Source organism: Hippopotamus amphibius, chromosome 4 (genome assembly GCF_030028045.1).
Source record: "Hippopotamus amphibius kiboko isolate mHipAmp2 chromosome 4, mHipAmp2.hap2, whole genome shotgun sequence".
NCBI lineage: Eukaryota > Metazoa > Chordata > Mammalia > Artiodactyla > Hippopotamidae > Hippopotamus > Hippopotamus amphibius.
The window spans coordinates 107,190,907-107,212,028 of record NC_080189.1 but is presented as its reverse complement, the minus strand read 5'-3'; the positions used below and the strand labels follow the sequence as shown (position 1 = coordinate 107,212,028).

The window sequence follows — 21,122 nt, the reverse complement described above, 5'->3', positions numbered from 1 at the left end:
TGAAGAGCTGGGCCTGCAGTCTGTGGTCTCTTTACAGGGTCCTTCAGCTCTGCAGCTCAAAGCAGAAAACAGATAATGTTTAAATGAATGGGAGAGGCTATGTTCCTGGAAAACTTTGGAAAAACAGGGTATTTAATTACCCATTTGGCCGGGCATGGCGTGGACATCTGCAGAGTCCAGCCCAGGAGATGATCTGGATTTTCTCTGCCCTTTGGCTTCTACCAGACCGACTAATCAATTTCAGATCCCTGCTTCCCTGACAACGTGTACTGCAACCACTACTGATACCAGTTTCTTTCTTTTTTTTTTTTTTAAAGCTCTTTATTGGAATATAATTGCTTTACACTGTTGTGCCAGTTTTTGAGGTACACCAAAGTGAATCAGCTGTATTTATACATATATCCCCTCCCTCCTGCAACTCCCTCCCACCCTCCCTATCCACCCCTCAAAGTCATCACCCATCATCAAGTTGCCCTCCTTGTGTTATGCAACAACTTCCCACTAGCTATCTGTTTTACAGTTGGTAGTGTATATATGTCAGTGCTACTCTCTCACTTCATCCCAGATTCCCCTTTGCACACCCCCGCCCCCGTGTCCTCGAGTCCATTCTCTGCATCTGCATCTTTATTCTTGCCCTGCCACTGGGTTCATCAGTACCATTCTTTTAGATTCCATATATATATGAGTTAGCATATGGTACTTGTTTTTCTCTCTCTGGCTTCTAAATCAATCCATGTGCTTAATACCAACCACAATTGTAGCAAAAAATACATTCATTAAAAAGGATTCTGGACTTTCCTTTTTTCCCCCTAGATACTGAATATATTGATAGTTCCCTGTTGGACTTCCATTTTTGATTAGGATGTATAAGTCACAAGAGGCTGTTGTTCCAGCCCTAACTATTGAAACAATCTGGTTAATACACAAAATCATAGTTTTAAAGATTCATCAGAGAGCTAAGATTCAGAGAAATCTAAGTGAACTAAATTTTTCAGAGAGAAGAGACCTACAATTGTCTTCACCCCTTGCGGGAGAGCAGGAACCAACCAAGCTTTTTTGAGACTATTAATGGCAGTACATAGCTTGTCAAGAGGATGACCCCAGGGAGCCCCAGCCCCGTCATTCTGCATCCCCCCCACCAACTCACCACAGACCTCACCTACTTGAGAGGGCAGTGTGCGAACACCAGGAGCCGGCAAGGAGAGCTGAGAGAATCCACCTGTGGTTCTCTGGGCCTCCAGCCAGTCAAAGCAACAGGTCTCTGAAGTCTGAGGAGGGGCCCTGCAAGTGAAACAGTTTCCTCAGTGAGTGGAAAGCAGAGGTCCTGAGGGCTGGAAGGAGAGCAGAAAAGCTGAGAGCCTCTCTCTAGAGAGCCCCAGGTCGTCTGGTGTACCACCCTTGCACTCCAAAGGTGGAGGTGGGACAGGAAGGCCGAGCACATCTCTCTGAGGCCCCGGGGGCCTTCACCAAGTGCCGAGTTTGCCTTCCAAAGGCTGGGGGTTGGGCCACAGAATGAAGAGGAAAGACAAACAGCCAGTCATGCAAAAAGCTGGCAGCCACACTGTGAAGCAGAAAGAGATCTCCCCCCAGCTTGGAAAGCAGATCTCCAGGCTGTAAAGCACAAAGAGGTTTCCAGTCTCATCAATGCTCAGATCCAAAGTCCTGATCATGCCCGCAGGCATGGGAAGCCAGCACGAATGAATCTCTAACAATGCCACAGAGCCCAGACCAAGCTCACCAGACACACAGAGTCGTGGCCTGACAGGAGAGAGTGTGCCCTTTTCTGGAGGTAAATGTTTTTACTTTGTCTCCACTGTGCTTTTAAACACAGTGTTTTCTTTACAATCAAAACCTAAAAGACATGCAAAGAGGAAAGAAAATATTACACATGTCCATGAGAGGAAATAGCCAATAGAGCCAGTAGAATAGACATGTTGGAATTATCAGAGATTTTAAAATAGCTGTGATAAATGTTGAAGAATCTAGTTGGAAAGATATATGTCTTAGATGGAGAGATGAGAAATATTACAGAAAGATAGAAACCGTAAAAAAAAAAAGGGCCACATGGAAACACTGGAAGTGAAAACTACAGTGTTAAAAACTCCTCATGGTTTAATAGCAGACTGAATGCAGTAGGGAAAGAGTCAGTGAGTGAACTTGAAATCCAATCAATAGAAATTATCCAGACTGAAACACAAGAGGAACAGGAATGAAAATAAAATGGAACCATCTCCAAGACCAGTGGGACAATAGCAGGGTGTCTAGCATGCATGTAATAGGAGTCTCAGAAGGAAGAGGTGAGAGAAAATGGGACAGGAGGACAATCTAAAGACACAGCTGCTAAAACTGATGAGAGATATCAACCCACAGATTCAAGAATCTCAGTGAACTCCAAGCAAAGTAACTTAAAAAAAAAACACCCATACACATTGTCACCAAGCAAAGTAACTTAAAAAAAAAAAATACCTGTATGCATTGTCACCAAAGTGCTGAAAGCCAACAACAGAGGCAATCTTAAAGCAGCTACAAAATAAAGATGTATTATGTAAGGGGGACAATAATAAAAATGACACTGAACTCTTATCAGATACAAGGGAAGCCAGAACACAGTGGGATGAGTGACCAGCAAGGTCAAATTTACAGTGTCTGACATCCTATAAAAAATTGCCAGGCAGGGACTTCACTTGCCATCCAGTGGTTAAGACTCTGCGCTTCCACTGCAGGGGACACAGGTTCGATCCCTGGTCGGGGAACTAAGATCTCACATGCCACGTGGCATGGCCAAAACAAAAGAAAAAAAACATAGGCATACCAAGATGCACATACAGATCCACAATGAGGAGAAGTATCAGTCAATCAGAACTGAACCAAACTGATACAGATGTTGAATTTATAGACAAGGACACTAAAAGTTATTTTAACTGTATTTCACATATTCAAAAAGTTAAGAAGAGACATGGAATGTTAAAAAGAAAAAAACTCAAACTGAACTTCTAGAAATGAAAACTACAATATGTGAAGTGAAAAATACACTAGATGGAATCAATGGCAGAAGAAAAGATTAGTGAACTAGAACAGGTAGAAAAAGAAACTTTCCAAAATGAAACATGAAAACAAATTTTTTAAAGTGCATCAGTGAACTCTGGGGAAACTTCAAGGGACAATATATGTATAATTGGAATACCCACAAAAGAGGAAAAAGGAGCAAAGTTTAGAAAAAAATACATGAAGAAATATATCAAATTTCCCACAAATGCCACTGCTCCAACATAATATGAAGGAAACTGCTTTGTTAAATTGCCCAAAACCAGTGATACAGGAAAAATCTTAAAAGCAGATGAAAAATACCAAGTTACACACAGAGGAACCGTGATGAGAATGACATCGGACCTCTCATCAGAAGTGTTGTAAACAAAGTGGAAAACATCTTTTAAATACTGAAAGAAAAACACTGTCAACCTAGAATTTCATAGTACTCAGTGGAAATATCTGTCAAGAGCAAAGGCTAAATAAAACGTTTTTAGCCATACAGAAGCTGAGAATCAGCTACTAGCGGCCCACAGAGCAAGAAATATTAAAGGAAATCTTTTAGGCAGACGGGAAATGATACCAGTTTGAAATCTGGATCTATACAAAAGAATGAATAATGCCAGAAATATCAAGTGCATAAGTAAACATAGAAGTTTTTTTTTCTCTTATTAAGTCTCTTTAGAAGGTAATGGACTGCATTTGCAAGGCTAGTAATAGATTATAGGGTTTATATCATGTATAAAAGTCAACCAATGACAGCAGCTGCTCAGAGCTTGGGAGGGGGAAAATGGAAGTATACTATCATAAGATTCTTCTAACATGTGAATTGATATAATATTACTTGAAGGTAGACTATGGAAAATTAAAGATGTATGCTATAAGCCATAAAGTGACCACTAAATTAAAAACAACAATAACAACAAAGAGTTGTAGCTAATAAACCAACAGAGGAGAGAGAATGGATCTATAAAAGAAGGCAGAGAAAAGGGGGAGGGGATAGATGGAATGAATTAAAAACAACAAAAAATAGATTTAAACATAATCACATAAACAGTGTAATAAATACAAATGCTCTACCACTCCATTTAAGGTGCAGAGATCATGAAGTTGAATTTTAAAAAAATAAGACCCAACCATGGGCTTCCTAGGTTGCACAGTGGTTAAGAATCCACCTGCCAATGCAGGGGACACAGGATCGATCCCTGCTCCAGGAAGATCCCACATGCTGCGGAGCAACTAAGTCCGTGCGCCACAACTATTGAGCCTGCATTTTAGAGTCCGTGAGCCACAACTACTGAGCCCATGTGCTGCAACTACTGAAGCCCATGCGCCTAGAGCCTGTGCTCCGCAACAAGAGAAGCCATGGCAATGAGGAGCCCGCGCACCACAACGAAGAGTAGCCCCCACTCACCGCAACTAAAGAAAGCTCGCGCACAGCAAAAAAAGACCCAACACAGCCAATAAAATAAATAAATTTATATTAAAAAAAAAGACCCAACTAAATACAGCCTACAAGAAACATGGTGTTAAAGACACAAATAGATTAAAGGTATAAGCATGGAAAAGTTGCACCATACTAGTGCTTATCAAAAGAAAGCTGAGGGAATTCCCTGGTGGCGCAGTGGTTACGAACCCGCCTGCCAATGCCAGGGACACATGTTCGAGCCCTGGTCTGGGAGGATCCCTTAGTTGCCGTGGAGCAACTAAGCCCATGCACCACAACTACTGAACCTGTGCTCTGGAGCCTGAGAGCTGCAACTACTGAAACCCGTGAGCCTAGAGCCTGTGCTTCGCAACAAGAGAGGCCACCGCAATGAGAAGCCTGCGCACTGCAATGACGAGTAGCCCCCGCTTGCCACAACTAGAGAAGGCCCATGCTCAGCAACAAAGACCCAACGCAGCCAATTAATTAATTACTTAATTTAAAAAAACAAAGCTGAAATCTCAGTTAAAATATTGAAAAGATCATTATTAATACACAAATCTGCTAGGGGGGCCAAAGAATGTACATTGGGGTCATGCAGGCAGAAACACTGCGTAAAGATCAAGGGGACAGGCCCACTGATAACCCCTCTGCTGTGCCCACATCCTGCAGGAATCCAGCCCTGCAGAGCTGCCTGCTGTGCCCCAGGCGTGGGAAGCACCCTCAGCTCCTCGAAGGCCAGCACAGTAGATATGCCTGAGTCAGTACTCTAGAACTGCCTTTGTATCACGTTTCTACTTAGAATTTGCTACTTAGGCTTAAGGAGTATAATACTAGGTTTACTAATGCTATAGTATGTGGGTTGCTGAATAGAAAAGCACCACTCAGCTGAGGTGTTCGAATAAGTACTGTATTGGCTTGTCTGTGCTGTGTTTGAGATGTGAGTATAGTCAGTATATCTATAGCTGAGATTTAAATAGAACTCATTTGTTCAATAAATGCTTAATACCTAACTGTTACACTTTCACAACAATAAGAAAAAAATGATTTTCACTGTATGTCCATATGTAACACTTTTATTTTACAACTGAACTTTAAAGCTAATCCTCTTTTCTGATTAATATAACTTGCAATTTCAAACATGTTTTGTCTCCATTTCTGATAAACTTTGGTTGCAATACATAGCTTTGCTTTCCTGCTTGTCCTTTCTGCAACTATTCCGTTATCTTTAAATACTTAGGAGCATTAGAGATCTCCTTAGTTAAAGGAACTCCAGCTTGCATTCTTTGGCAAAGTAAGGATTTTTGTTAAATATGCACTCCTTACTGTTTATCTTGAAATCTCAGAGTTTCATACCTTAGAGTTTTTGATACTTGGAAACACTTGTATGTTCACTTTGTCTCCTTCTTCATGTCTCCCTCATTAATCAAACTGGTTTTGCATCTACAAGATGCAAAACTCGTTCCCAGTCATAAGTGTTTTTTTCTGAGATGCTACTTTGAGTCATTATTTTTAAAATTGCTAATTAGAATAATTTAGAGAGAGAACATGGGCTTAGTTTTGTTCTAGTTAATGTTTGGGATTCAAAGAATCATGAGAGAAATTATTTAAATTACTGCCTTTGGCTTGAAGAGACCCCATGAAAGTCGTGTGTGCCTTCCAGGTGCACACACCTTTCCTGGCCCTGTTCTCCTTCAAGTCCTTTCTCGGTTTTCCAAACATAGAGATGCTGAGGGGAAGCAGTAGCCACTGTCACCGCAGTGAAGGAAGTCTCAGAAGGAAGGGTGGAATCACAAGTTTAATGTCTGGAACCGTTGATTTTTTATGGACTTGCCTCCAAGTTGAGTGGTGGTGGTGTCTCAGTCCGGCTTTGTTTGTGCACAAACTGCAGCCTCGGGAAGTGGGGTGAAGAGCTCTCTCTTTGTTGCTGCTGCTGTGGTCTCTGGAGTCCCCCTAGTGACTCTGATGTCGGGGTCAGGACTGTGCCCACAGGAGAACGTCAACCTGCTCTAGCTTTCTAGGAGTGCTTGGGAAAGACACCAGGTCAGCCCGGGAATACACACTGCCTCAGAGGAGCTTACCCTGTTGTTTCCTGGGGTCTTTCCCCTATGCGTATAGATGCTTTAACAGGGGTAGAGGTGGGCACCAAAACCATGGAAGAAGAGAGGGACGTGGAGGCAGCGTCTCTGAGGACAGAGCTGAGGGTGAGGCACCACTGGCTAGAACACCTAGGAGCCCCAGGCTTGGTTCATGCTTCATGCCTAGTCTGACCTCTTTTCTTGTCCTAATCCTGTAGATGAGTAGGGCTAGGCACCCTGATTTTAGATCCACACACTTCCAGGCTTCTTCATCATTGTGGTAAGAAACTTGAAACTATTTCAGTGAGGAACACTTGACAGATTTGGCCAGTAAAATTCATACTCCACACTTTCTTAGAAAAGAAACTAGAGAAAGGTGCCATAAAATCAAAACCCACCTGCCATATGTGTTAGAAGCAGCTACTCAGGTCCACCTGCCCATGGCTAGTCATTCGTTACTCTCCTCTGTTGCTCTGTGGATATGTGGACATCTTTTTAGATTTTTTTTTTTTAGCCTTTAATAGTACAGTGATTGATTTTAACGATTTCCATATTTGACATTGTTTTTGATCTTCTTTTTACTTTGTTCCCTGCTTTTTGCATTCTCCCCCCCCCCCGCCCCCATCCCACTTTTATTGTTGGGTTGTGTGTTTGTGCGTCCGTGTGTCCTGGATTTTCGGTGTCTGTTGGCCTGGTGTCCTCTCCTCTTCTCTGCTCCCACCTCCTGCTGCTGTAGCCCCACCGGCTGTGGAAGCTGGCCGAGCAGGTAGGGTTTCCCGCTCACCCACGGCAGCACCTGCCGCCACCGCTGCCGTCAGCTCCAGCAGTGGGCAGACTAGGAGTTGAGTGCAGAGACGGGCTGGGCTTCCGTGGTCAGGAGGGGGATGGCCAGCGTGGTGCTGCATCTCAGACCTCGCCAGATGCCTTGCATGTGTGACAGACGCTGTGCCTTCAGTGGTGTCTTTGCCAGTTTGGGGTCATCTCCGTTTTACTTCATTTTCCGCTTCTAGTGACCTGTTTTCTGATTTTTTTTTTTTTATTATTAATTGGCCTCCTGTGATTATGTGCTTTGCATTACGCAGACCACAAACCGCTTCTCCACTCAGCGCTGGTCTGTAACACAGCTCCCCAAGCAGCCGTGGGTCAGCAAGCGCCATGGCCACGCAGCTGTGCGGCTCCTCCTGCAGGCTGAGTGCATGTGCTTTCTCTGTGGGGAGGATTGTTGGGGGGTATCATGTAATGAAGGTGTCTCTATTTTTATCTTTTTCTTATATTTAAACATGGCTTTGGTACAAGATTAAGATTCTCTCGTGAAGAATTTTAGTGCAGTTCTTCAAATAAATTCTGAGAGGCTCCCTTATTTTTTGGCAGATTTTTCTTAGGTTCTGTCTTTCTACCCAAGGTATTGCATTACTTTCCCAAGAAATGTATGTAGAATTTTGGTTTGTAATGTAGCTTTAATGCCATTGCTCTTACATGAACAGAGATGACTGTTCAGAAGTCAACTCAGCATATATTTTGAAGAGATTTATGATGCCAAGATAAGGTTTCTGGACCCTGTACTCAATAAATAGTTCAGACCATAGGGTGCTGCCCAAATGACCAGTGATGCACACACAACCTCCCTGACCTAAGTCTAGGGCAAAAATGGCCTCCTGCACTGGAGGAGCACCAAGGCGCAAGCAGAACTGGAAGGAACAAGGTCATCATCTTTTATCTCTTCTTCCTTAATCTGTCAGCTCATGTCACATGTTCTGCTCCAATATCTTGAGTTCTAAAAACACACCTTTTGGGATGCATGTGGTGAAAATCTCTCGGCAAATGATGCTTCACATCCTCAAAGACCTGCTTTTGCTAAACGCTTCCCCTGTAGTTTCAGCCTTCTTTTATTTGGCAAGATGCCCCTTTCTTTCTAATTTTCATAAATGTGATTGACAGTCAAGCTGTGTGAAAATCCAGTATTATCTTAATGAGATGTTCCTTTTAGAGTTAGGTTATCAATTGAGAGGTGTGGTTTTAGTGCTTTTGGGTTTTGTTCGGTTTCAGACTTTACCAAAGAAACGCTCCCTAGCCAGTAGGAAGCACAGACCGAGCTCCTCCCAGGCAAACTCTGTTAACCGCACTGTGTCCTTGCTTGCAGGGGACCTCGGGGCCCGACCCGACCACCGTCTACGTGGACATGAGAGCTTTGAGACACGACAGGTATTGTGATTTTGTCTTCTTGGTGCCCAGCATGCAGGCTTCCTTCTAGAAGGAGGCAGAGTGCAGTCATCTGCTCCAAGCGTGGTGGTTTGTTGACTGAGCTTTTCGCTCCACGTTTACTGTGTGGCATACCCAGTGGGGCAACCAGCTTCTTGTTTTGAGACTCAGATGAAAACACTTGGCCCAGAGCGGTTGCAGCCAGAGTGGCTTTTTCTCAGTCTGCCCAGAAGACTTAGTCCTTTTCTTGAACACTCTAGTCAGGCACCATTTTGCACCTCATAAAATATCAACACTCTGCCCACATTTCTTTGCATGAATTGAAAATTTGTGTCAAGGCGTTTCCACGAAAAACTAAAATATAAGTCAAGTTACCTTTCTGTGCAGCTTCCCAAGCAGCCTTGAGCAAGAACGAAAGGGGGCGTTGCTGGTGAGTGCTTGTGAGCTCACCTTAGGCAGGGAAGGTGGGGACAAGAGGAGGGATCTTCAGCAGACCTTCTGCTTCCAGAGGGGTCCCTCCCAACATGCCTGAGGGGGAAGAGAGAATTCTGTCATTTTTCTGTGGACTTCCCCAGTGATTAGGTCATTTCTGTGGGGTAGTTATGGAGATGCCCATTCATTGATGTTTCTATGGTGTGATAATAGTAAGCGTGAACTCGAGCACCAGGTGTCCTTTGTAAATCACCGGAGGTGCTTGCGGACCTGCTGTGAGCAGATACCGTGCTGCTGTCTGCATGTCCTCACGTGGGGCCTGCCAGTGTGTGCCTGGCGCTCACAGCACGTGGGAGAGCAGAGGGAGCGCGGTGGGTGGGAACCCAGGAGCCCCCAGCCCCGCCTGGCTGAGCGTGTTCTTCACGGTGCTGGGTCCCGGATGTGAGTGAGTGTGTCGGGGGCAGAGCTGCAGAAGCTGGGGGCCGCGGTGCCACGCAGGCTCAGGCAGCCTGGGGAAGGCCAGCCCCCACCCACACCAGCGGACGAGCTGCGGTGTCCGGGGAGCACACGGTGCTGCGAGCGTGCGAGGGCATGGGCAGAGGCGGGGGGCGCAGCCAATGACAGATGGCAGTAGTTCCGAGACCCAGCAGCGCTGCACTCACCTAACCACGTCACACGTAGAGGTGCTTCCTGGCCCCTGGAGCCCTCCTTTTAGACCCTGCTATTCACAGGGAGTCACAGGATACAGCCCACCTGGTGGGGAGGAAACCTCTGGCCCAGCAAGCGCCCGCCGGCCCGCAGCAGCAGAGCTGCGTCCAGCGCACCTCCAGCGTGCAGATACTTGGCTCCGAAGAGATAAGAAGCCTGTTTCAGGGCCATAAAATCTCCAAATATAATTTCTGGGCTTTAAAGAGAAATCTACTTTACTTCTTATAAAAAGTATTTGAAAATAATTTTATAACTTCAAAAAGTGAACAATAGCTCATCAAAGAATCTCCGTTTGAGTAATATTTATGCAGTTCTGTCTATGACCTGGCCCTCAGAACACATGAAGATCAAATTAAGACCATTCGGATAAAAACTACTGATCTTTGGGGCATAAGAGGGTGGGTTACAGTCTCAAATGGATGTATTCACAAGAACAGTAATGAAAGGACAGGCTGTCCCATTTTGTGTTACAAGTCTCCTGGAGTACCGGAGATGGTTGGGAGTGGGGCTCAGGGAGGTTTCTTTCTGGAAAAGGAAAGAAATCTAGAAACTCCTTTCTGACAACTTTGTAACCTACCTTTTTAATTATCTTCAGCATGGTAAATCTTCCTGTTGAGAAAAGGTATGATTTAGGAAAAGTGAAATTGGAATGTGAATGGTGGTAAGCTAATAAAAGTCCAATATCAGATTGATTTTGCTGTTCTAGAAAGAGCCAAGAGACCTGAGTCCTAGTAAAAATTTCTTTTTCTTATGTTTTGACCTTGGGAAGTCTGTAATCCATTTAAGTGACACTTTTGTCCTAATCTGTAAAATATTCTCTTATACATACATTTCCTTACTCGGTCATTCAAAACAGAAGTAAAAGTGCTTTGTGAACTGGAAATTGCTATGCAGTCATACGTGAGTGAGCTGTCAGGAATGTCCTTGACCTTTACAGGTAAAGGTAGCATTGCTCTTAGAGCTCCCTACCTGCCCCATCCAGGCCTCATGAGAAAACCTCAGAGCCGCACCCGCCACGTGCCAGAGCGCGATGCAGGCATGCAGTTCACAGGCGCAGCTCTGTCCTGCATCCAAGGACAGACTTGGCTGGACATGGCTGGGAGCTGAAGGGCTGTCAGACACCAGAAACACATGCACTGGACTTGTCTCTTCTGCATCAGGGTTTGACTTAAGAAACCAAAGCAACGTCTTGCCCTTGAATATGGTTTCTTCTGGTTTCTGTCCCCAGGGGTTCCCTGGAGGTGCCCTTTTGCAGTCACCGCAGAGAGCCTTTCTCCCCTGGTTGCCCTTTCCCTCTTTCACCGTTTCCCTCCATGAGGTTCGGTCCTTGACCTTTCTCACCAGGCTGCCAGGCCAAGGGTCTGCCGCACGCCTGGGCTTATCGTCCCCCTCCGTCCTCCTGGGCCCCTGCTTCCGAAGGGGGCAGAAAACCTCGGAGGCACCTTCCTCTCTTCCTGTTAGGTCCCTGCATCACCGCCAACCCACCCACATCGCACCCCCCAGCGCCTCCCGTGCCGTGGCCTTGCCCTGGTGCCTCTGCAGTGTCTGCACCTTCCCTTCAGTCTGCTGAAGTTCCCCTGTTCTTTCAAGCCCAGATCCTCTGAAACATTCTCTGGTTAAAGTGTCATCCAGTTTGAAACCTCCTGCATCGCTTCCGACCTTTGTGAAAACGTAACAACTGTGCTTTATGCTGCAGCTAATGTGAACTGGCATCTCTGGGGCCCAGCCAATCATAGTTTATATATCCTCATTCCTCCGGACCTGGGACAGGCTCTGTGGCCTCAGTTTCCCTGTGGTCACAATGGGCACAGTAAGACCAGCCTTCCAAAGGACTCGTGAGGTGCCAGCCTGGCAGAGGCTGTTACTGGGAGTCAGCTGGGCAGCAGGGCGCTGGTCCCCTCAGTGATGTGGTGGTCTTCCCCATGCAGAACTCACCACTTCTGTCCCACAGAACTCAAGCGCTCCCCAGAGAGGGTGACCCAGGGGACAGGAAGGAACATGGCTGGCCCAGCATCCCAGCTGTGGGGTTGGAACAGGAAAACCTTTAAGAATATTGACCCTGGGGGGCTGGATCAAGATGGCTTAATAGAAGCGTGTGGAGCTCACCTCCTCCCACAAATACATCAAAAATATATCTACATGTGGAACAGTTCTCACAGAACATCTGATGAATGCTGGCAAAAGATCTCATAAAACCAGAACTGCAAGAAAGGTCACCACGTAACCTAGGATGGGATCTCCACTCCTGGGAGGGAGCTGTGAAAGAGGAAAGGTTCCCTCACACTGGGAAGCCCCTACACCAGTGGGGAGTTGAGCTGGGGCAAAAAGGAGCTTCAGAGGCTCCAGGAGAGCACAGCACCTGGTTTGCCACCAGCAGGACAGAGAGAGAGTGGCGCAGAGGTCCTGGCCACCTCCCTGCAGTCCCCAGCCTGAGACATGCCTCTGCTGGTGTGCAAGGCGGCTGGGCGCTGAAACTCGGGCTGCAGAGGACAGACCTGGGGAGAGGACTGGGGTTGGCTGCGCGGAGGAAGCCTGAAGGGGCTGGAACGTGCTCCAGGCCGCATCCGGGTGTCGCAGGAGGGAGCCTGGGTCCACCATTGAAACCCAGTTGTTAATGCGCTCGCACCAAGGGAGGGGCGGGGCCGCCATCACAGCCTCAGTCTTGGTGTGCTCTCAAGTTCTGGGAGCGCACCAGCGCCAGCCGAGTGCAGGCCCAGCTGAAATCCCAGCTGACCCCCAGGGGCCACGTGATGTCGGAAGGAGGGCTGAAAGCTAAGCGTCCCAGCAGCTGTGCAGGCTACAAATTATGTGCCTTCAGCACATCCCAGAGGTTACTGGTGCTCCCGTGGCTGGGGTGGGTCCAGGCTGTTGTGGAGGCGGGGTGGGGGTCTGGGCTGACTCAGTAGCTCCCACGGGGGTCCCAGTGCCTGACCTCAGCAGTTCTGTGCCAGCAGATCTATGCTAGTGACTTTGTGAGCACAGCACCTGAGGGACACAGGGATGATTACCTGCATTCCCACAGGTAATGGGAGGTGGGGCCGAGGGCAGTGCCAAAAACAGTGCCCTTTGTGAGCCAGCACAAGGGGTAACAGGTGACACCACCGAGTGCCCCCCAGGGGACAGCCCCGAGCAGGAATGCTCCCAGCTCCTCTCCCAGAGGAGCGCTCCAAGCCCACCTGCCTCACACCGCCGCTCAGAACAGACCTGGGAGCTTCTGCTCCACAACCCAGGAGCAGACCCTGCCCCAACAGATCTGTGACATCCACAGAGCAGAGAGGAGGCCCCCTCAGCATTCAGTGCAGGCTCTGGACACCACAGCAGCGCGTGTGCACACACACACACACACACACACTCTCTCTCTCACACACCCCGTCAAGAGGATAATGGCCAGCACACACAGAGGGAAAGGTGGCAGACATTCACACTGAAAACAGCCCTCCCACCGAAAGTCTTAGACTTACGGAGGCCATGCAGGGACACTTCTCTCAAGACCTCCGTAGATAACTTTCCCCTCAACTCATAGAGTCAGAGAAATGTAAGTGAAGAAGCAGAGGAAGCACTCCCAATTAAAAAGATTAGGAGAATTCCCCTGAAAGAACAAATAGTGAAACAGATGTCTCTAGGCTACCAGCTCCTGAGTTTAAAAAGGACGTAATGAAAATAGTCAAAGAATTAAGAAAGGCTATCAATAGAAATGCAGATTACTGTAAAAAGGGACTAGAAACTACAAAGAGGAGCCAATTAAAATTAGAAAACTCACTTGCTGGGACAAAAGCTGAGTGAAAGGCAATAAATAGCAAACTGGATAATGCAGACGAATGAAAAGTGATCTGGAAGATGGAAATCACCCAATCAGAACAGCAGACAGAACAACAAACGATCTATGGGATAAAATAACGCATCCCAGTCTATGCATAATAGGGATCCAAGAAGGAGAAGAAAGAGAAAAGGGGATCGAAAATGTATTCAAAGAAATTATGGTTGAAAACTTACCAAACCTGAAGAAGCAGGCAGATACCCAGGTACAGGAAGCACAGAGGCTCCCAAAGAGGATGAACCCAGACAGACTTGCGCCAGGACATATTGTAATGAAAATGACAAAAGTCAAAGATAAAGGGGATTCTAAAGGCAGCCAGAGAGAGAGAGTTTATCACAAAGGAACCCCCATAAGGCTGTCAGCTGACTTCTCTACAGAAATGTCGCAGGCCAGAAAATCACATGGCTTTACCTGTGGGAAAAACAAAAAAGAATTTACTTTTTAAAATGTCTCTTATGTGGTGGTTTAGGGGTGAATTTCCATGGAGTTTGTGGATTCCATCCCTCTTGGTGCGTGGTAAAACTTCTCATTCCCCTTTCTCTGGTTCTCCCCTCTTCAAAACCCAGCGCAACTACTGGGCATATACCCAGAGAAAACCATAATCCCCACAGTAACATGTACCATAATGTTTACTGCAGCACTATTTACAATAGTCAGGACATGGAAGCAACCTAAATGCCCATCAACAGAAAAGAAGATGTGGCACATATATACAAATGGAATATTACTCAGCCATAAAAAGGAATGAAATGGAGCTATATGTAATGAGGTGGATAGACCTAGAGTCTGTCATACAGAGTGAAGTAAGCCAGAAAGAGAAAAACAAATACCATATGCTAACTCATATATATGGAATCTGAAGAAATGGTACTGATGAACCCAGTGACAGGGCAAGAGTGGAGATGCAGATGTAGAGAATGGACTGGAGGACAGGGGCTTGGAGGTGGCGAAGGGGAAGCTGGGACGAAGTGAGAGAAGCATAGACATACATACACTAACAACTGTAAAATAGGTAGCTAGTGGGAAGCTGCTGCATAGCACAGGGAGATCAACTCGATGGTGGGTGATGCCTTAGAGGGCTAGGACCGGGAGGGTGGGATGGAGTCGCGAGAGGGAGGGGATATGGGTATGTGTGTATAAACACAGCTGATTCACTTTGGGGTACCTCAAAAACTGGTACAAGAGTGTAAAGCAATTATATTCCAATAAAGAGCTTTAAAAAAAAACAGCACAGTCTAATCAGCCTCTCAGTCTCCTGGCCACCCTCTCCGAGGAAGCCTGATGGGTTCTGGTTCTGGGGAGGAGCTGGTTACAGCCCTGCACCAGGACCTTCAGGAGGTGAGGAGGCAGGCTTTTCACTCTGAGTTTTCACCTCCACTGTTCCACCATCCAGCATCTCTCTCAGAGACCACGCACACATTTACCATCTCGTTCTCTCTAACCTCCTTTCACCCCTAGGGCCAGTCGTAGATCCACCACTAACTAGCAATGTGATCTTGAACCAAGTTCCTGACCCCTTCAGATCCTTGGGGCCAGAACAGCTCTCCTGTGCCCGCCTCAGGGGAGTGGGCTCCCTTCTGAGGCCTCAGGTCCCTGTTCACGAGGTCCTGCCCTCATGTCCAGTGCCCCCCGCCCCGTTACCTGCTTGTAAACATGACATGAGAAGTTGCATCTAGTGACGAGAAACAGAGGAGCTCTCCGCACCCGCACCTCTGCTCCCTCATACCAGCCCCTCCAGAGGGTCTCTGCTGCCCCCGCTGCCCACAGGGGTGAGAGCCGTGTCCCCTCAGGCCCTGAGCCTTCCGATCACCCTGGTTTCCACGTGCTCAGCCCACTCTCCTCGTCCAGGCCCACCAGGCCCTCTCCTGCCGGGACGCCTTTCTCCCCCGTGGCTGCAGCCACACAGTGTCTTGCTTCCTCCTCCCCTTTGCAACCTGATTTTGAATGAATGGGTGACATTTTTAAATCCCCTCTGTAATTCAAAAATTTTGATGAGTCTTTATTAAATGTTCCTTATTTGCTGGAACATGTTAGGTTCTTCTGAGACATTGTTCTCTCAAATTCAGTTTGATCTTTAAATAATTTTTTTAAAAAATTAACATAGTCCCCAAATAGTTACTGTTCTATGAGTTTTTTCATTAAAGCTTATCCAAAAGACCTCCTCAAGTTCTCCTAATTAGGGTTGCACATAAAATACAGGACAGCCAGTTAAAGTTAAGTTTCAGATAATCAAGGAATAATTTTTTTAATACAAGTATGTCCCAGATACGTGTGGGATATACTTATACTTAACAGTTTTTATTGTTTATGTGAAATTCACATTTAACCAGGCCTGCTGTATTTTCATTTGCTAAGTCTGGCCACCCTCCTCTGCAACCTGATGTCAAGTCTCCTCCGAGTCCCCGTCTCTGACGGTAGAGAGATGTGGCTCACAGGAGGCTTGTTCCCTGGGGGATATCTCACACTGAGATCACTGCCTCACGCACGTTAAAACGTCTCCTTCCAGATGAAGTCCGTAAACAGGTCTGGATCCGTCACTGTGCATCTCTGGGGCCAGATTGAGTTGAGCCTTCCTGAACAAGCTGTGCAGGAAGTCCAGTTCCTGCCGGCGTCTAGGGGTGCACGGCTCCTGCCCACCACCCACCATGGCTGATGAAACCAGCCAGCGAGCATTTGTAGGAGGTGGGACAGAACGGTTCTGTGGTGCAGTTCAGGATGGAGAAGCACAGGTTGACAGGCCTGACAGGGAGGCAGCAGGAGAAGCTCAGGGTCTACCAGGCATGCTGCAGCAGGCTGGAGTGTCCCCAGGCAGAGCTCCCGTGTCTGCAGCACCTGCTCCCAGAGGCAGGGTTCTCCGTTAGCAATGCAGTTTCCTGAGGCTGCACACAGCCATCGTCTTCATTCTCTGTCCCTTCCTCATCCTTGCATGTACGTTTGCATTTTTAAATTACATGGCCAATAGTATGTTTCAGTAGGTACCAAGTGGAGATAGGGTGAAAAAGTATAGGTCTGTGAAAACCCTCTTTCTTCCTTACTGGCCCGATTATTCAACTTTCAACTTGATGTCCTATTCTGCTCTGACTGTTGAGCCGTTGCACTGCTGTCTGTCTGTCCTGTGTGAGCTAGCACGTAAGAAAATCCTGAGAGCAGCGTCTGGCTCCAGGTTAGCACTGAGTAAACGTTTGCTGCTCCTTGTCAGGAAGAACGTGTTCAGAAGCAGAAATCAAATGCCTTAAACAGTGTCTCTACTTAGCTCTGTAATTACTGAATAATATGCTTTTCCTCAGAAGTTCTGTGGAAGTTCTTTGTAGTCACTGAGCAGATGTTATCTATGCTATCATCTGGGAACTGAGAGAGAGAAAAACCCAAATAAGTGCCTCACACTAAGGAACAATCACCATGTCCCTTGCCGAAGGCCCTGTCCTCCCCCGACGCCTGGATGCAGGACCGCCCGCAGCACACCTCGTCCTGGCTGCCCGGGGACGGTACTGGGCCCCGTCGGCTCCTCTTCCTGTGCATCTGGGGTGGCCGCTGGGCTCTCGCGATGGAAGGCGCAGGTGGTCACAGTGACCACCAGGGTGGCTGGGGCTAGGCCGCGTTCCCGGTCAGAGACAGGCACGCCTATCCCCTTTCGACCGGCTCTGTCAGGACGCGCCCCCACCAGGCTCGTCGTCCCTAGTTCTGAAGTGACCGGCTCCTGACAGCAGCTGTGGTGCTGCCAGCCCTCCTGCGGGGCAGATGCATGGTTTCCTGATTGTGACGCGTCTGCAGAGCCACTGGGGGACGATGTGTGGGCAGGCATGGTCCCAGGGAGGAGAAAGCCTTCCCCCCCCATGGTGCCCAGGCGGGTGGGCGCCGCGTTTCCTGTTTCTGTGGTTCCCTCGCCCACTGTGTGTGCTGCACATGTGTGTGTGGCTCCCAGCTCTTCCAGGAGAAACATCTCTGCCTCCTACTGTAGGGGTGCTTTTCTCTTCGCTCTGTGCATATTTTCAAGTGCGTGAAGGGCCACCTGTGTGGCATTTGCTGGCAGGACAGACCACCCCTGAGGGATTCCAGCGCTTCTTTCCTGCTTGCCTGTGAATCGCTGACAAAGAGCGCCATCTCGTGCTGACCAGAGAAGGAATTCTTCATTCCATCCTTACGTCTACCCTCTGCGCTTGCCCAGGTCCCTGCCACCACTCAGCAGCCCAGCCAGGAGGCTGCAGGGAGTTCTCAGCAGTAGAGTTTCCCACGTTTCAGGTGAGATCCACAGCTGAGATCCTGCCTTCCTCGGAGGCTGCAGCTCAGCGGGGAGGGACAGGAGACAAGATAAACTCCAAGAGCTGAACAAGGATGGGGAGGCCTTCTGGCCAGAGAGGCAGAGGCCAGCCAGAGTGCATGGCCAGCAGTCCCGCTGCTGAAGGAGGACCGGGCGGTACACTCAGTCCTCGTGTTGGTGGGAGCCTTGGGGTCTGAGAGGAGGAGAAGAACAGCGTCTGGGCTCGAGTCACAGGCTAGGGCATTTGTTCCCACTCTCTTGGCTCAAGTGGCCTGGTTCCAGTCATGACACCAGGTGGCCACTCAGACGTCATCCCTGTCGTAGTGCCTCTGCCAGAGACCTATGCAGTGGCTGTGAGTTTACACCCGGCAGAGTGGAGCTTATCCAGCTTATCCAGCTTCTCATTTGGGCCCAGGTTTTGTTCCCTCCCCTGGTCTGATAGTTTGGCCTTTGTAGGATGCCCGGCCCCCTGGCTGGCCAGCTGCCCCAGCCCACAGCAGCGGCCAGGCGAGGAGGGCTGAGCCGACCGCTCCCTCGGCCCCGTCTTCTTCCTCCTTTCCCTCTTTCCTCACCCATGCTCCTGCCTCCTCATCCTCCCAGCCGACTGGGCCTCTTTATCGCTTTCTCCATCTGTAGCCAATTGCCAACGTCCAGACTCCACAGTTGGCCGGCCAGCTCTTGGACACAGGCTTCTTCACTTAACCTGACGGCTCGGATCAGCCTCATTTAGTTCCGTGTGGCAGGCGGGGCGCCCGGCCCAGCAGGCTGTGAGAAGTTACCATTCATTCCCAGCATTGCTGCTTCCCGCTCTCATCACACCTGCCTGACAGCTCCCTGGAGTCTCAGCGTTCTAATGGTGACTCTTAAGTATAACCCACCCTAAACTAGCATGATGCTGCCTGGGTCCTAGACGAGTTTTAGTCCCTTTTAATTCTGTCTTAATGCAGGCAGTCCTTTACTTTGAAGGAGAGCATTGTTAAGCCTGTCGGCTCACAGGCAGACCTCAGGGAGTCTGTGGGTTTGGTTCTAGACCACCACAGTAGAGCGAATGTCACAGTAAAGCAAGTGTTTGGTTTCCCGGTGCATATAAAGGTTATGTTTACACTGTGCTGCAGTCTGTTAAGTGTGCAGTAGCATTATGTCTGAAAAAATACAAGGTACATACCTTAATTTTCAAATATTTTGTTGCTGAAAAATGCTAACCGTCGTCTGCGCCTTCAGCAGGTCATAATCTTCCTGCTGGTGAGGGTCTTGCCTTGATATTGCCGGCTGCCGACTGATCGGGGTGGTGGTTGCTGAAGGCTGGGCTTGCTGCGGCAACTTCTTAAAATAGGACAACCATGGAGTTTTCCACATTAATTGACTCTTCAGGAACGCTATCTCTGTAGCATGCAGTGCTGTTTGATAGCATTTTACCCACAGCAGAACTTCTTTCAAAATTTGAGTCAGTCCTCTCTAACCCTGCCACTGTCTAGCTACTGAGTTTATGTCATATTCTTTTTTTTTTTTTTAATTTATTTTTATTGGCTGCGTGGGTCTCCGTAGCTGTGTGCGGGCTTTCTGTAGTTGCAGCAAACGGGGGCTACTCTTCACTGCGGGGACTTCAGTAGTTATGGCACACGGGCTTCGTTGCTCCTTGGCTTGTGGGATATTCCCAGACCTGGGATCGAGCCCGTGTCCCCTGCATCAGCAGGCGGATTCTTAACCACTGCTCCACCAGGGAAGTATGTGTGTCTTATTCTAAACCCTTTGTTGTCATTCCAGCCGTCTTCATGGCATCTTCACCAGGAGTAGAGTCCATCTCAGGAAACCACTTTTTTTGCTTGTCCCTAAAGCAACCCCTCGTCCATCCAAGTTTTATCCTGAGATGCAGCAGTTCAGTCGCACTCCACTTCTAATTCTAGTTTGCTTGCTGTTTCCACCACCTCTGCAGTTACTTCCTACACGGAAGTCCTGAACCGCTCGTAGTTGTCCATGAGAGTTGGAATCAACTTTTTCCAAACTCCTGTTAATGTTGGTATTTTGGCCTCTTTGCATGAATCATGAATATTCTTAATGGCATCTAGAACGGCGAGTCCTCTCCAGAAGGTTTTCAATTAACTTTGCCCAGAGCCATCTGAGGAATCACTGTCTATGGCAACTATAGCCTTATAAAATGTATTTCTTAAATAATAAGCATTAAAAGTCAAAATTACTACTTGACCCAGGGACTGTAGAGTGGGTGTTGTGTGAGCAGACGTGGAAACAACCTTCATCTCGTTGTCCACGTCCATTGGAGCTCTTGGGTGACCCGGTGCATTGTCAATGAGCAGCAGTATTTTGAAAGGGATTTCTTTTCTGAGCAGATCTCAACAGTGCGCTTAAAATACTCAGGAAGCCATGTTGTAAGGAGACATGCTGTCATGCGGGCTCTGTTGTTCCATTTACAGAGCACAGGCAGAGCCGATTCAGCGTAGTTCTTACAGGCCCTGGGATTTTCAGATGGTAGGTGACCACTGGCTCAACTTCAAGTCAGCAGCTGCTTCAGCCCCTAACAAGAGTCGTCCTGCCCTGTGAAGCTTTGATGCCAGGACTGTCCTCTCCCCTCTTGCTATGAGAGTCCTTGGTGGCCTCTTCCGACTGGAGGCTGTGTCGCTTGCACTGAAACGTGTTGTCTAGTGGATTCACCTCGTGCGTGAGCCGAGCTGGGTCTTCTAGGTAACTCGCTGCAGCTTCTGCGTCAGCGCCTGCTGCTTCCCCTTTCTCTCATATTACGGAAAAGACTTCTTTCCTTAAACCTCATGAACCAGCCTCTGCAGCTTCTGACTTTCTTCTGCAGCTTCCTTACCTCTCTCGGTCCTCAAAGAGTCGGAGAGAGTGAGGGCCTTGCTCTGGGTTCGGCTTTGGCTTAAGGTCATGTTGTGGCTGTTTTGGTCTTCCATCCAGACCACTGTCCATCTCAGCAACAAGGCTGTTTCACATGCTCACTGGTCATTTCCTTCAAGAACTCTCCCTTGGTGTTTACAGCTTGGCTAACTGTCTGGTGCAGGAGGCCTACTTTCAACCCATCGCAGCTTCTGACCTGCCTTCCTCACCAACTTAATCATTTCTAGCTTTTTGTTTAAAGTGAGAAATGGGTGACTTTTCCTTGAGAAGAATGTCACTTCAACACTAAGACCATTGTAGGGTTATTAATTG

General features: G+C 47.9%; 1 protein-coding gene across 5 annotated transcripts in view; it reads left to right on the top strand.

Moving 5' to 3' along the window:
- DIP2C (disco interacting protein 2 homolog C) overlaps positions 1 to 21,122 on the top strand; it is a 368,761-nt gene that overhangs the window by 334,204 nt on the left and 13,435 nt on the right. For all 5 annotated transcript variants that reach the window (XM_057730681.1, XM_057730680.1, XM_057730679.1 and 2 more), the window contains one exon: positions 8,672 to 8,733. In XM_057730681.1, the coding sequence (XP_057586664.1) occupies positions 8,672 to 8,733 (62 nt within the window). The remainder of the gene's footprint in view (positions 1 to 8,671; positions 8,734 to 21,122) is intronic.